The sequence below is a fragment of the Micromys minutus genome (assembly GCF_963924665.1).
Source record: "Micromys minutus genome assembly, chromosome: 11".
NCBI classification, from domain to species: Eukaryota; Metazoa; Chordata; class Mammalia; order Rodentia; family Muridae; genus Micromys; species Micromys minutus.
Genome location: NC_137980.1, coordinates 41,239,519 through 41,256,105, shown reverse-complemented (window position 1 = coordinate 41,256,105; position 16,587 = coordinate 41,239,519). Strand labels below are relative to the sequence as shown.

The window sequence follows — 16,587 nt, the reverse complement described above, 5'->3', positions numbered from 1 at the left end:
ACTCTAGTCAAGCTCTTACAGGGTGAGGGGTGCAGTGGAAGGGAACTGAGCAGCGGAGAGAACCCTACAATGCACAGACTTGTTCACTTTCAACCCTGCAGGGCGCTGCTGGGAAGGAGACCTGGGCTGTGCACCTGAGTGCAGCATCAAGCCAGGCCACTTCCTCAGCAAAAGCGAACTCAGCGGGCTGGATTCCAAATGGAAGAGCCAAGACTGCACAACTGAGAGGGGAGAGCAGAGAAGGGAGCCCTCGTGACCTAGGTCAGGCAATGTGTTCCGAGACACGCTCTCACGGAAAGCAGCCTCACGATCATGACTCTCTACCTCGACAACTTCAAAGCTGTCGTGTCCCCAAGGACGCATCCCAAAGGTGGGAAGAAGAGATGGTGAAACCATATCCCTAACTAGACAAAACAAAACAACACACACACACAACCCAAACAGCAAAAAGATAATTCAGGGCTGGGGGTAGGGGCAGGAGGGTCAGTTGATAAACCACTTGCCTTGCAAGGGAGAGAACCTGAGTGTAGATCCCCAGAGCCCACCTAAAAAGCCAGGCATAGTGGTTTGCACCTATAAGCCCAGAGATGGTGAAGTAGGAGACAGAGACAGGTGGATCCCAAGAAGAGGGTAGACCAGCTAGCCTGGCCTACATGGTGAGGATCAATGAGAGACCTGTCTCAAACAAAAGACAAAAGGTACCTGAAGACAGACACCCAGGGTCATCTTCTGACCTCTATACATACACCATACATGCAGCGACACACAAACAGAGAGAGAGAGAGAGAGAGACAGAGAGACAGAGAGAGAGACAGAGAAAGAGACAGAGACAGAGATAAAACTAAACTAATTCTTTAAAAAATAGAATTGGTGACGAGAGCTAGCCAGAGGGATGGCTTATCAAAGAAAGCTGCTTTCACACCCAACCCCATTTGATCCCTGGGACCTATGACGCACGTGGGAAAAGGTGAGAAATCCCTGTTCAATCCAGAACTCAGCTGAACTCAGGTTTCTCTGGGTAAAGTCAGAACAGAACCAGGTCCCAAGGAAACAGACTGTCATCCTGAGAACTCAGGAACCCACATCCAAAGTGACATGGCTATATGAACCTACAGGGCCCAAAGAGGTCTTTCTGAAAGGAACTCTTAGCTGTTTGCTAAGCACCTTGGGAGACTTATGACCCAAAAAGCCACTGAGCCTCACCAGAGTTCAGAGGGTCCAGTAGGCACATGCAGGGGAGAGCAGCTGGGTGGAGTTAACTACATCCTTACAATGGACAGAGTTTCCCAGGAGGAAGAGGTCTGCCTTATAAAGCAGTGGGCACCCCATCACGAGAGGCACCGCTCAAAGATTCAGGCACCACTCAAAGATTCAGGTCTCAAGTGCACCATGTACCTCAAACAGCTTCCCAGATCCTGCAGTCGAGAGACAGACACAGCCCACTCCTTTAACAAGTGAACTGACCTCTCTTAGGCAGAATGTGCTCACAGTGAAACCAGGTAGCATCCCCTAACAACCCACCAACAGATACAGAAGTGAATGTAAGCCTCTCGGCAAACAGTGAGCACAATGTTTATCAGGGTTACCATCGTTTCCATGGTAACTCAGTTCTTGCTGTCCCTATACAGGGTACCGGCAAGGGCTGTCCAGGTGGGAATCATGCAACAGCAGTAGCTAGGAGCCCTGACTGCACACTAGCACTGTAGCCGGTATAACCAAGTATTGCCATCCCAAGGAGGAAACTGAGGCACGATCCGCAGAGCCTCTAGTCCAAGACCACAGACAGAAAGTAGGTCATGCTAGTTACAGGTATCCTAACTGTTTGGAAGAAGCCAGCCCTGGGTGAGGGGGGGACAGTGGGCCACCACACAAGCCAGGATGTGAACCTCCCCAGTGTCGTTCAACCCCGTGTGGTTTCACAGTTGGCCTGGGGTTCCTGGAAGGAAGGAAACAAGGCAGCGGGCCTGAGCTTCTGCAAGCTACCTCCTGCCTCTACCTCTTGCAATCACTTGCACCAAGGTGATGCCCACAGGTACGACTCTGAGTGACTCCATCCTGTCTCCGAAGTAGGTGTGGTCCTGCCACAGTACTGACACAGAGTACAATAACAAAACACGAGCCTGACATCAGACCCAGCCAGGCAACAAGCAAAGATCAGGTATGGTATGCGACTGCTTGCTTGCTCGGTCTCACTGGGGTCCAGCAAGGGCTCATGGGAAAACATGAAGAGGAACACTGGGTTAGATGTGCCATCCAAGCCCTCCATGCCTGACCCTCTCCTGGGATATGGGTCCCAGAGATGTCACTACAGCCAGGCTTCCAGCGTAGGTTCATCTCAAAGCCTCGGTCTTCCAGCCTCTACTCAGGCAAGGGCTTCAGCCAGGACTCAGGCTGGGGGAATCAGAGAGAGAAGCCCTCTTTCCCTGAGGATGTAAGCCCAAGGCTGCTGGTTCCTGATAGGGGAGCCTTTTTTGGCTGAAGCATGTTCTGCCAGGAGGTTCTGGCTGTTTTCCACCCTTTTCTGAAAAGGCAAGTTTAAGTTAGGTTTTCCAGGTATGGAGGTAGTCAATACACGGAAGGATAAATTAGGTTTCCAGTCACCGGTGGGATATAGTCATCAAACTAGCATAAAGACAACGCTGGATTTGTTACTGGGAGATTCGGTGAAATCCATCATTGCCTGTACCCTGGCCTTGCCAGATGCCTGGAAGCCAACACAAGACTAGGAGGCCACGCCAGCATCCCACAGAGAAAAGGGGGGTCTAGAAAGGAAGGGGTACCAACCACATGCTAGACCAAACAGAGCAACACCCCTATTTTCTGGGGCTAAGTATAGATTGGGCCTTCCTATGCTCTGCTCACAAAGGCCCCTGCACCAGGCTTCTCTTACCTAGCTCAGAGGGCACAGCCCAAAAGTCTGGTGCTCCCTCTAGTAATGCTGAGAACAGTACAGTGCAAGTGGAGAGAAAGGAGTGTGGTTTGAATGAGAACGGCCCCCATTTGGCTCATACGCTTGAATGCTGCTTAGTCACCAGGAGGTAGAACTGTTTGGGAAGGATTAGGAGGTGTGGGATGGGTTTTGAGGTTGTATAAGTTCACTGCAGGCTCTCTCCCGCTCCTCACCCTTCTATCTGCCTGTTATTCTGGATTAGGATGTAAAAACTCTCAGCAACTTCTCCATGTTTGCCACCACACTTTCCACCATGCAGATGAACTAACCCTCAGAAGCTGAGAGCAACCCCCCCCCCCCCGCAAATGCTTTCTTTTATAATTTGCCTTGGCTATGGTGTCTGTTTACAGCAACAGAACAGTGACTAGACAAAAGGGATTACTCAAAGAAAAGGAGGGGCTGGCAAACTGACTCAGCTATGAACCTGAGGACCCAAGTAAGCCCAGATCCTCAGCACTTGTGTAGAGGCAGCTTGGTGGTGTGAGCCTGTATTCCCAGCACTCGGGAGGCAGAGGCAGCTTGGTGGTGTGAGCCTGTATTCCCAGCACTCAGGAGGCAGAGGCAGCTTGGTGGTGTGAGCCTGTATTCCCAGCACTCGGGAGGCAGAGGCAGGCAAATCTACACGTTTGAGGCCAAGCTGGTCTACAGAATAAAAATGGAGATCAACAGATGAAGACATTCAATACTGACCTCTGGCCTCCATGCACATGAACGCGAATACATACAGGCACACATCTACACTCACAAGTACATAACACACACCCAAACACCCATACACACACGCCAAAGAAAGAAAAATGAAGCAAGAAAACAGGAAGCGAAATCTTTTAGAAGAACTTGAAAAGATGTCCACCACAGCAGAGAAAGCCTTGGCACCTACACTCTATGCAAACTCCATGCAAATATCTTGAACAAGTAATTCTACCCTGCGGGGGATCCAGGGGCCCAAGCCTGACAGTGACCACTGGTGGGGGGTGGCTACCCCTTAGCAGGACCAGCTGTGCCAAGATTTATGCTGCTCTAACTCGTTTAGGGGTGAGGGCTGCTGTATGTGGCCCAGGTCTGTGGTGCATGGTCAGGAGATCTCCACAACCCTCAGAGGACTGAAGGGCCAGCCTCCCAAGGAAGCCACCACAAAGGTGACACCTCAGCCTCTACAAAGATGGTGCTTCATAAGACAACAGGAAACCTGCAGACACTTAGGACACCCCTCGGACAGCTGCAGCAGAGAGGGACTGACCCCCAACACCAGCAAACGGACAGCTGCAGCAGAGGGGGACTGACCCCCAACACCAGCAAACAAACTATCCTGGAGAGGAACTGGAAGAAACAGGAGCAAGGGGATAGACAGAAGGTGGGACAGGACAGCACCCAGCTACTCAGGAGGCTGAAGAGGAAGGAGGGTGGAGAGTTCAAGACCAACCTGGGCAACTCTACTGAGACCGTGTGTCAAAATCAAAGAGGTTAGTTAGGGCATGTGGTCGGGTGCTTCTCTAGGATATGGCAGGCCCAGGAAAGACCGAGAAGCAGAGAGAGACATACATACGGACAAGATGGACAGAACTCACATTCAATGTACACAATGAACAGAAGCAACTGAGCCAGGGGAGCGCCGTCGTGTCAGACTGCAAACGTGGTCGTTCCCATTTCAACCGTAAGAGGGTGAAACGCAGGCCAAACTAAGTGTGTGGCTAATCAGGGTTGAAGCAGACCTGGGTCCATCAAAATAGCTTGTGTTCACTGAAGGATCTTAGAGGACGCTCCACTCCTTTATCCAGCCACTTACGATAACTAACATACTGCCAACACGGAAACTGAGGCACGGAGCTTCGGTCAAGTCTCAAAGAGGCACCTAGCGGAACTGGGAGAAAATAAAAATCCCATACCAGCCTCCTTCATGACAGCATCAGAGAATGCCCCCCTCCCCGTCACCACACCATGGTGTATCTGTGTCACACTGGGGTGTCAGCACGTTTCCCCCAAACTGTTCAATCCACACAGAGAATCAGGGTGGTGAGTACCATCCTCATTGGGGAACCAAGTGCGGCCACGAGACTAAAGGGAGGCAAGAGCAGAATGAAGCAGGGCCCTGAAAAAGGGTGACCTGGCCACACCCCGGGGAAGGTGCTATAGGAGAACGCAGGGAGAGGCTTTTAGTGTAGGAAGGCCAGGAGTTAAGGCAGACAGCAAAAGCTGGAGCTGGCACAGCCTTGGGCAAGACGGAGGGCAGGATTAGCAAGCAGACAGCCCTGGGCAGGCCCCACGGGGAGCCAACGGGGTTTCTTCTCCAACTAGAATAGAGGGAGGGAGAGTTGGGGGACATAGATAACCCAAGATTTGGCCCGAGAAACCACCAGGATGAAGTGGTTGATTCCTGGAATGGAGACAGAAGGTAGGATAGGAGGGAAGCCATTCTAGGGAAGATGAGAGCCAGCATGGGGGTCGGGGGTATTAAAAGCTGCGGATGGTCAAAGCAGTGTTGCTCCTAAATGTCCCCCAGCCAATGAATGGACAGTAAAGCATATCCCAACTCACAGGGGAGTACTACTCAGTCATGAAAAGGGAAGAAGTATGAACCCAGGTACATCATACCAAGTGAAAAAAAACAGACACACAGGGATAAGATTTGTGACACCAAGATCCTGTAGACCCACCAATGGGAGCCTTAAGGCCCAGGTTGGAGTCTGTTCCTCCAGCAGTGGATCTAAGGCCGAGACAGCAGCCAGGACAGAACAGAGCCATGGCAAGGGCCAGGTACCATCAGCAATCAAATGGTCTAGTACCAACCCGGGTCCCCATTGGGGACCTGCTTGCTACATATCAAGGCATCACCCCAACTCTGAATCATCTCCCTGGAAACACTGATGGAAAACTCAACAAAGCTCGAAAATGCCAACTGTCTATCCTGAGCCCGGGCTGAAGAGCCAAAATAGAATGTTCCGGCTATTCTTAGGCAGTGTTCAAGTTCAGCTTTTGGGGCTGTTCCCAAAAGGCTTTTTCACTCTTGCCTACTCCTCCCCCACCCCAGGCTCCCCAACCCTGCAGCCAGTACCACTGGGAGTTCAGGGGAAACAAGGAGCCCCATAGAACGGAGGACATCTGCGGGTACATGTTTGCACGGCTGGGGGGCAGGGGACAGGCTGGGGTTGGAGTCAGCTGCTGCGCTCATAGGGTCATCTTATAGAATGGTCTGGAAACTGTGCGCACAGAAGGCCCCCCAGGAGAGTATAAAAGGCCCTCAGCCTGGCTGCTTGCTGATGCAAATGTTCCAGTACCAGGAGCCAAGGCGGGGACACTGAGTGGTTGTCTGTCAGGGAGCATGCATGTCCCCACAGGAATCTTAGGCCCTGCTGAGTCTCCATGAGTCTCCAGGTTCCTGATTCATGCAGCAGTGTGCACAGCTGTCAAGAGGCCACGGCGAGACCTCTGCCACTTCCTGTGGGTGCTTCCTGCAAAGGCAGGCAGTGGTTTGTCCCAGCTGCCTCCATCTTCCTGGGGCAAGGGCTCTGTGGGACGAAACCCCAGGCTCTAGAGAAAACAGAACAGGCCTCAGGTCTACCAAGCTCTGAATCCACACAGGTCTTCCCACCCGGGTTATAGACACATGTCACAGAACCTACTCTTGTGACTTCAGACTTGGTCAAGACCCAGAAACCAAAGGATTGGCAGTTTGGCTCAGCTCTGGGGCTGCAAGTAAGGGGTTTTCCTCAAGGGTCAGATGTTCAAGGCTTAGAACCCAGAAAAGTAGACTAGCCGCTGAGCCATGAAGTGGCTAGTGTTCTCAGGCCTCATTTAGGGAACTGATGAGGTCTACAGACTTCACCCCCCAGTTTGTTTAACTGATGTACAACCTCAGAGCCAGGGGTGGGACTCTAGAACAAGACTGGTCAGCAGCAGCAGCAGCAGCTCGTGTGCTCCTGGGGAAGCCATTTACTTCCCTTCTCTGTGTCCCGAAGGCCTCCCGTGAGTAAGCTGCAGGGGGTTTGCACTCACTTCATAACAAACGCTGTTACACGTTCTGTACCACAAAGGAGAAACTGAGGCATAAGGAGTGGCATGACTTACTCAAGAGCTGGAGCTGCAACTCCGACACGGGCAGCCAGGGATTCCAAAGTCCAGTGCTAACATGGGACCATGGAGGTGCTTGACAGGGCCAGAGAGCGCATAGCCAGGCTTCCCAGCAGCACCAGATCCCCTCGCTCACTGCGATTTGCCTTAGGGGTTGGGGGGGGGGTCCCCCTCTGCTTCAAAGCTCTGCACAAGCAAGCCCATCCTCAGGTTCTCAGTTCGTGAGTTACAAGAGCAAGCTACTTGCTGGATCTGGTCCTGGTCTCAGCAATCTCTCTAAACCCCACAGCACGTGTCCATCTAAGAACTAGGAACTAATGTGAATGCAAAACAAGAGGGTGGTGCCAAGGGGCACCACCTCCAAAGAATAGCTCAGGCTCCATGGCCAGATCAGCCTGCAGCTCCTAAGCCCAGACTATTTACTGCCTGTGCACTCATAGATGCTACCGGAGAGTGCTACCGGAGAGTGCAGCTGAGCCTCCTGTGGATTCCCTCAGAGGCCCGAACGGCCATGGCTGAAGGAGGCGCAGAGAGAGCTGACCCCCACTCCCTCAGTTTCTTGTATTAGTACAGTGTCCTGGCGGGGCTGCTATGCAAGCAGAAAGATCTGAGCTTGACCCTCAGTGCTCACATAAAACCCGGTGTGGTGACATGGGGTTGTAAACGCAGGGCTGGGAAGACAGGACAGGGAGACAGGTTCCTGGAGCTCAACAGCCGGCCAGTCTAGCACAATAGAGAGCCCCAGGTCCCACTAAGGTGCTCCATCTTAAAAACAGGTAGATGACTCCTAAAGAACATACACAAGGTTGGCCTCTGGAGTCCATGAATGCATACCCTAACACACACACACACACACACACACACACACACACACGCACGCACACATGCACACACGCACACACACACGCACATGTACACTCACACACATACACACACATACTCACACAACAATCATGACCCCAGCGTCTCAGACAGCTCCAAGATCCTGTCAGCTCTGATACTCAAGGTCATTCACCTTCTCCGGCACAAAGAAAAGGTCAAGGTTTCCCCCAGCACCTTCTCTGCCTTCCCTCCAGTTCACGAACGAAGGCAGAGGTAGTCCCTGTGAGCAGGTTCATGAATGAGGCATGGACGGTCACCTGGATTAGCCTGCCAGCAGGAAGCTCAAGAGCCAGCTCACAGACAGACCCAGGGACAGACTCAGCCAACAGCCATCATTTGCAATGACTGGGAAAGCAGGACCAAGTAGCAGATGGGGACAGGGCCATCCATTCAGCTTGGGACCTGCCCAACTGTCGATTTCTGAAGCCAAGGATGAAGCTGTCAAGGGTAAGATCTGCCCTGGACTGCTCGGCCAAGGCCAGGCCAAGGTGGCCAGCAGGGAAGGTGACAGCAGGTACATGGATGGCTGTGCCAAGTCATTCCAGGCCCCCCCAAAAAAGGAGCCGAGGTTTTGGTGCCAGACTGTCTGTCCCTCCTTGGGGCTGTGGCATGTGGGTTCTAGTAACTGGCTTAAAGTTCAAGTCTGAGTAAAAAGTAATTGGTTCAGGAACAGAGCACCTGACCCAGATCTCAGCCAATCAGAACACGGTCCTGTTCTGCACACTGTCATTGGGGTAGAGCAGAATGTGGAGGTCCGTCTCAGCCAATCAGAGCATAGCACTACCCTGTGGCTAATGACCAACTCAAGGGAAAAGCAATGGTCTAAGGAGAATGGAAGATGGTCTAAGCCAAAGCTTCCTGTGATTGGCTAATGTCAAACCACATGACTCAAATCCAAACCATTTAGAATACGCCGTTCCCTTAGCCACAGATGGCTGGCCACAGCCGGAGTGACTCTCAGGTTGTCCATCAGAACACCAAGAGAGAAACTCACTGTCTCCTGCTGACATTAAACTTGACAGGGTGTGAGTCCAGATGCCAATGGCCATCTGCTGCCTCAGTGGAGATGAAGTTGGTTGTGGAAGCCCAGAGAACAGCAGAGAAAGTGGTCCAGCCTGGCCCAGGGCCAGCTCCACCACTAGACGCCACACAGCTCCTAAAAACTAATAGCTTCTCTTGTTCAGTGGCAGCCTAAAAGAGCCCACCACTTTTACCTGGGGACAGGTCCAAGGGGATCTTACCTTGAGCAGGAGTGGGTACTTGCAGATTCTCTGGATAGGGGAAAGAAGGTAGCCCTCCAGAGGGATGTCCGTGGTCTTCCGGCCTCCCAGAAGCATGCAGCTCTGCAAAGGGACATGAGACCATCATTAATACAAGTGGAGAAGGAAATGGGAGTGTGGGGACTCTTGGGACATAGTGCAGGTAAGTGCTCAGGGGCAGCTCAGCGGCCCTAGGACAGGGGCAAATTCTAGACCTCTGCAGAAGTCTTTATGGGGCCCCATGCTGTGGCCTGGAGCCTGATCTCACCCATACCACCTTCAGTGTTGCTACATGGTGTCACCCCACATACACACACAGTACCTCAGCAGTTAAGACAGACCATAGAACTGACCAGAAACATTAACTATGAAGATTTTACAGATAGCTTCACCATTCTGGTCTAGGGAAATCTGACACACACATGCACACACACACACACACACAGAGAGAGAGAGAGAGAGAGAGACAGAGAGAATGACAGAGACATAGACAGAGAGACAGAGAGACAGAGAGAAACAGTCAAACTACCTTATTTAAACTGACCAAACCTGAGAAACCCTAAATAACCATCTGCCAGAGAAGAAAAGTGTCTGTATTTTTGCTTAAATTGATTGGTAGCAGATTCATACAACAACACCCCTAAACATCAGGGAACACGGGAGAACCAGAGCTACATACAGGAACACAAACAAACCCCAAAACCTACTGAAACAAGAAAGAAAAACAGAAAGTTATGTACGGAACAACCCCATTTATAAACCTTTTAAAGGCATGAAAAAGAAACTGAGCTGTTATCTTTTTGTTGTTGGTTTGTTTATTTGTTTTTCATGTGTATATATGATGTTTGTCCGCTTGACTACATTCCACGTGGATTCCCCTAGAGGCCAGAAAAGAGCCCCAGATTCCTCTGGACCTAGAGGTCCAGGCACTTGAGAGTCCCAACCTCTGGTCCTCTGGAAGACCAGTATGAACTCTGAACTGTGCCTCCATCCCAAAATGGCAATTTATGAAGAAAAAAGGAAGATTAAGCGCCCCACATTCCAATAGGCTAGGAACTGAGAGTCTTACCTCTAAGATGAGGTTATGGTGGAGGCCTGGGAATACCTGTAAGTCCAGGGGCTCTACAATGGTTAGCCGAGCTCCCATATACCAGCCAGCACATTCTACACTGATCTACCCAGTACCACCACCACCAGGCAGCCCTGCCTCTGCTCAACCTGGGCCCAGCCCACAAAGTCTTCTTCTGCCCCAGTATGTGGCAACAGTCAGAGCCTGACCTGCAACCAGCCAGCTCGGGTACTGGAGTTTGGGGGTTCCGGTCCTTAACTCCAGAACTAGTAAGCCACAGATGGGGGAGAAGGTTTATGGGTGTGCATGCTCCAGGGGTCAATGTTGTGTTGTTGTCCTTTGTTGTATTTCCTTATTAGTTTTAGAGGCAGAATCTCACTATGTGGCCCTTGGCTGTCCTGGGACTTACCATGTACACCAGGCTGACCTCGAACTCACAGAGACCGCGTGCTTCTGCCTCTGCCTCCTAAATCCTGGGATTAAGAGCCTATGCCATGCAACTAACTGATCCTAGAGCCTGGACCAGATTAGGCTGGCTGGCCAGTGAGCCTCAGGGACCCACCTGCCTCTCCCTCCCCAGCCCTGGGATTACAGGTGTATACCACCACACACAGGTTCAGGGTCAAACTCTGACCCCTAGTCCCTTTCAAGACTCCTCCACCTAGTGCTAACACAGTAGGCAATTTATTCTGTGTCACAGGCAATGCCTCCCCCTCTGCAGGTCTTCGACATAAGAACTCAAGTTGTAGGATGCAGGAAGCATAAATTTCAGGTCTGAGGTTGGCGATCTTGGTAACGAGTACAGCGTATCTACACAAAGAGACAGCATCACCAACACCTCAGCCTTCCCCCTCTGCAGGAAGAAATGAACCTGGCCTCCCAGGAAACAGAACCTCCTCCTATGGTTTACTGTGATCCCAGCATGGTTAGAGGCACAGACACACAGCCTCGGAAACGAGTGTGCCTGCTGTCTCCTATTTCCCATGGGGAAACCATGTACTCAGAGTTGGCCTGAGGACCAGGGATGCCCAAGTACCCTTTGGACATCATCACAGGCTCCCTTCTCTGAGAAGCACAATTCTGCACCCTGGACCCCCGTTGTGGCTGCCCACACATCCTCAGCCTCTGCATCTGTCCCTGGCACAGGCAAGGGGTCCTGGCTGTGGCAGCTGAGTGATGCCAGACCCCACACTGCGCACACTCAGGCCTTTGTCCTCACCACAAGCTGCCTTGGTGACGTCAGCTCCAGGCAAAGGAGAACAGAGAGCTGGGGGTAAGAGAAATTTTCAGAAGCCCCTCAGATTCAAATGGGATGACCCCAGCCACCACCTGGCCCAGTGCTCCAAACCCACCCTTTGTCTTGCTTTTCCTTTTCTTCTTTGAAACAGGGTCCCATGTACCCCAAGCTAGCTGTGAACTCATTGTCAGGAAAGGATTTGAACCTTCTAAGCCTCCTGCCTCCACCTCCCGAGTCCTGGGATTACAGGCATGCAGTACTATGCCCAGTTTCTGTGGTGCTAGGTAGGGAACTCTGGTTGAATGCGCGCTGGGCGAGCTACATCCCTAGCCCTCTTTTGACTTTCATTTGAAAGGAAAGTGAGCAATCAGTCAGGCCGGAGTTCACTGTTCTCCCGCCTCTTCCAGGCCTGGAGATAGAATTCCTCAAAAACCTCTATTGATACATGACCCTCAGATGAGGGTCACCCTGTGGCTACGCTAGCCCTGTTATATCCACACTCACTTCCTGGGTGTAGATCACAATTAGACTCATGCCTTTAGAGAGCACCCTTGACTGAAGAGACTCCGGGTCCCCCCTCCGGCAGTGCTCCTCCCCTGCACACGTCACCTTTCACCTAAAGAGGCATTCTTACTCACTTGGCCTGCCTTATCATCTGAGGACAAACTGCTCCAGTCAGCCAATGGGTGGGGTCTTGTGATACTTTTAAATGTCAACTTGGCACAGCCTAGAAGCACCTGTGCAGACTGTCTAGATCAGAACAGTCTGTGATCATATCTGGGGTGGGGGGATTGTCTTGGCTTTGCTGACTGGTGTGAAAAGACCTAGCCCAGTGTGGGCAGTACCACTCCCTGGATTGTGCCCCAGCCTGTTATTAGAGTGGATATGAGCTGGGGGAGACAGTATGCATGCATCCTGCCAACCTTAGTACCACGTCTCGTTCAGGGAACTTAAGGCTCAGGGTGACAGGCTCTCCACACAAAACCACCGGCTGAGTTCATGTGTTGACTGTTTAGTAGACATGGAAATATAAAAAGCCAAAGACCTTCCACAAGTGAACAGCCATCTCAAACAGAGAGCCTGTTTGTCTGTCCCCATGGCACCCATGACAGCTCTTTTACAGGTGGCCAGAAGCTGTGAGATGCCAGCAAGGAGGGAGACAGATGGTACACGCACAACACCCCACAGTCCTCCCTGTCTACACAGCCCCCGGGCAGCTGCTGCCGGAGTGTGGCAGCCTGGCCCACCAGACAGGCAGCGTGAGAAGGAAGTGGGGGACTCTTCCTTTAAAATGCCCCCCTCATTTTCCTGGCTTCTTCCTGCCCCCCCCACCACCACTGCAGAGGCCAGGGGTGGATCCTGGGCAGCAGGGAAAAGAGTGTTGCCGAAAAACAGAGACCAAGGCAGAGTGACCTCCTTGTCACTGTGTTCTGCCCAGACTATTTTATGAACACAAGAACAAAGAGCAAAGTTCAAAGGTCCAGAGGGCAGAGTAAGGGAGGACTGGCCATGCACGCTTGGAGTGGAGACAAAAACAGAAAAAGAGTTGGCTGATTCGCCTCCCTCGGATGCTCACTGGCCCTGGAGGTGGTATGACCGTGCCAGTGAGGGAAACCCATGTGATGTTGGCATCAAAGGCCTGGGGATGCTTGGCAGGAGGCTGTGCAAGGGAGGATGGCTCAGGGGGTGGAGTGGGCGCAACCCTGTGGTGCAGGTTAGATGCCTGTGAGCTTGGCCAAAGCTCCTCAGCTACACCACTGAACCGTTCCACTCCACGAGCTGAGCTCTATTCCCACGGGAAAACGGCAGCATGAAGCGTGGAGTGGGGTGTCCCTGGCCAAATGTGCAGGGACTCAAAGGTCAGAGTTCAGGATGGGTGCCCTGACAAGCTCTCTTCTCAAGCACAGGTCCTCTGAGACATGGGGGCAGTACCCTAATGTCTTAGACATTTCAGCTGGTCACAGGGCCAACCGCAATAAAGCCTACATCCTACCAAGCACTGTGGCACGGATCTGTTACCTTGACACCACAGAGGCTAAGGCAGAAATGATCACAGTGTAGGCTGCAGAATAAGTACTGTATCAGTAAGTGGGAGGGGGGCGAGCAAGATGGTTCAGCAGGTGAAAGGCTTGGTGTGCCAGCCTCAGGACCTGAGTTCAATCTCCGGAATCCACTTTGATCCCTGACCTTTACTTCAGGCCAGAATTGGAAACGGACTCTAATCTGGTCCAGGGAAATCCCCAGATGGGATCTTTGTGGGCAGCTCAGGTGGGCTGGGGATGGACAGAGCGGGTGGGGGCGGGGCACTCACCAGGAGGAAGGCTCGTACAGCGGGGACCTTGTTGAGCTCCACCAGCAGGCGTAGGGCCTTCTCGTGGTTGCTGCAGTACTCCTCATACACACAGAACTTGTCCTTCTGCAAGACAAGGGCAGAGCTGTGAGATGCAGGACACGGGCCGAGGCGGGCGGAGACGGGCGGATGGGGCTCCCCGGGACACAGGCTCAGGCCTCGAGATGAAGTGCTTCAGAAGTTCTACCTTGCTTCGGGACTGGGGTCCATTTGTTTCTGGCAGCTGGTGTGACCTTCTGGGAATAGGGAGAAGCACATTTGGGACATGCACTAAGCGAGGGGACCTAAACCTGGACACCAACTCTGCATTTCCTGCTGAGAATCTGAGCTCCCCACAGGAGCCCCATGCCTCAGTGACCTCAGTAGCAAGGTAGTGCTAATAAATAACAGGAACTTGTTTGCAACAGGAGCCTACCTCTGTTGACCTCTAGGTGACTCTGAACCCAGAGGTCACCTGAAGGTCACCAGGTCCCTTACCAATCAGTCATATTTCAGACCTGGGTAGAACAGAGCTCTCTCAGCAGGAAGCTTTCAGCTAAGCATTCCCTATCCCAAAGGGTCCCAGAATCAGTCAAACCCCCAACCAGGATGTCCTGAGGAGGCTCCTCAGGGACGGAGGCCTGCAGAGCCTAGACCTCAGATGGAGGATAGACCAGAGACCCCAGGAAACGAAGGAAGGAAGAGGTGGGTCTGCAGAGCAAGCCGCTCATCCTGTGTCTAAAGCAGCTCTGCAGCCATGCTTCCTAAAGTGGGCACAGGAAAGAGGAAGCCAGGGGAGGGAGATGGGGGAGGGAGACAAAAGAAGGAGCAAGAGGGGGACCATTTCCTCCACAGGCACCTGGGAGGGAAACAAAAAGGGGAAATGAAGGAAGGACAGGGTAGGGGGGTGGGGAGTGGGGAATCGGGAGTGGGGGTGTGGGGGTAGGGGTGTTCCCAAATCAATAGGATCCCCAGCCTGCCACACTCACACTGCACTCCACAGATCTGAGTGTATATCCTGAAGCCCAGCACTCACATCCAGTGAGTGGTAACAGCCACAACAGGTATGAGCCAAGCACTGGGTAAAGGCCACTGTGCTTGCTCTCTCTTCACCATGACCTCCCGAGGTCCACACTGACCCATCTGTCCGAAAAACAAAACAAAACGAAAGAAACAAACAAACAAAGAAACAAAGAAACAAACAAAGAAACAAACAAACAAAGAAACAAAGAAAGAAACAAAGAAACAAACAAACAAAGAAACAAAGAAACAAACAAAGAAACAAAGAAACAAAGAAACAAAGAAACAAAGAAACAAACAAAGAAAGAAAGAAACAAACAAACAAAGAAACAAACAAACAAACAAAGAAGAAAACCCACAGCTGGGGACAGTCAAAGCCAGGGTAGAAAGCTCAAGTCACAAATGCACAGGCTAAGTTCTGAGGGAGTCTGGACCATCACGAGGAGATACACCCAGCACACACCGTCTGGGCGGCAGTGATCTTGACCAGGGAGCTCTGCTTCCCTAAACCTTGTTTCTATGAATAACAGGTTCCTGACACCTGTGTGAACAGAGGACAACCGCCTGTCACGTGGTAAACACTGCAGGACGCATGGGTACCCTCCAAGAAGTGGCTACAAAAAAAAAAAAAAAAAAAACAAGTGATAAACACAAACTGGTGGGAAAGTGCCAACATTAAAAAAAAATTATTACCCAGCATGCACACATATGTACACCACAGGGTGAACCCCGATCATCTAGGCATTACAACGGTCAAACTACATACACACCCAAAGAATCTACTGTGCACAGAACCACATGGATTTCAGGAGACACAACCTCCACCTGCAACCTACGCAGCCAACCAAGAAGCAGGATGGTATGTTTAAATGCTTGGTCTCTGGCTGGTGTTTTTGGAGACTGTGGAACATTTAAAATGGCAGGGTCTGGCCAGAGGAATCAAGTGGCCAGTAGTGGGCCTTGCTGCCTATAACCTCCAAGGTAGAGCTCTGCCTCCTGGTGTACTATGCACTTCCCACCGATGGTGGGCCTTTCCCCCCTGACAGGGAACCAAAATAAAAGTCTCTCCTTAAATTGCTTTCATCTGGTGTTTGCTCAGCACTGTGAAAAGTTGCCAGTGAGAAGTCAATCAGAAAGCTAGCAACAGTGGCCAACAGGGGCCAGCAGGAGCCCTGAAGAAGGCATGGTGTTCTGGGAGAGAGATACAGGCTACCTCAGCCATTATAAGAGATACACCTATGTACTACCACTCTGACCCTCTAAGGATGAAGCCAACATTTGAGAAACAGACAGAGGACAGAGAAAGATGATCCTAAAAATGTCATAGGAACGCCTGGATCTAGCCACACCTGAATCCATGCAGACCTCAGAGGTACCACTCACAGGCACCAAAAAAGGTCCTTTCTTCATTGAAACTGAATTATGGCTTTTGTCATGACAATAAGGATCCTTTTAACCTATTCTTTGTTTTTAATTTATTATTTTTAAGTGTGTGTGTGTGTGTGTGTGTGTGTGTGTGTGTGTGCATGTGTTTCATTCTCCGCGTACCACATGAGGGGCCACACTACATCCAAAGAGGCCAGAAGATAGCATCAGGTCCCCTAAAGCTGAAACTGGGTGTGACCAGTCATAGTCTAAGAAGAAAATGCAAAGCATCAGGCTCAAATATGATGAAGTAACATTTCCCTGTCTACCTCCACCTACACCACAAGGAGCCAGGCCAGAAGACAAGAAAAGGTCTGGCTCTTCCCACATGCCAACCCTAGCCAATGG

The 16,587-nt window shown here is 51.6% G+C and overlaps 1 protein-coding gene across 1 annotated transcript in view; it reads right to left on the bottom strand.

Annotated features, from left to right (window-relative positions):
• PREX1 (phosphatidylinositol-3,4,5-trisphosphate dependent Rac exchange factor 1) overlaps positions 1-16,587 on the bottom strand; it is a gene marked incomplete at its 5' end in the record, with an annotated part of 142,208 nt that overhangs the window by 55,097 nt on the left and 70,524 nt on the right. Inside the window, 2 exons of the mRNA XM_080925282.1 lie at positions 9,142-9,243; positions 13,777-13,881. Of these exons, the coding sequence (XP_080781408.1) occupies positions 9,142-9,243; positions 13,777-13,881 (207 nt within the window). The remainder of the gene's footprint in view (positions 1-9,141; positions 9,244-13,776; positions 13,882-16,587) is intronic.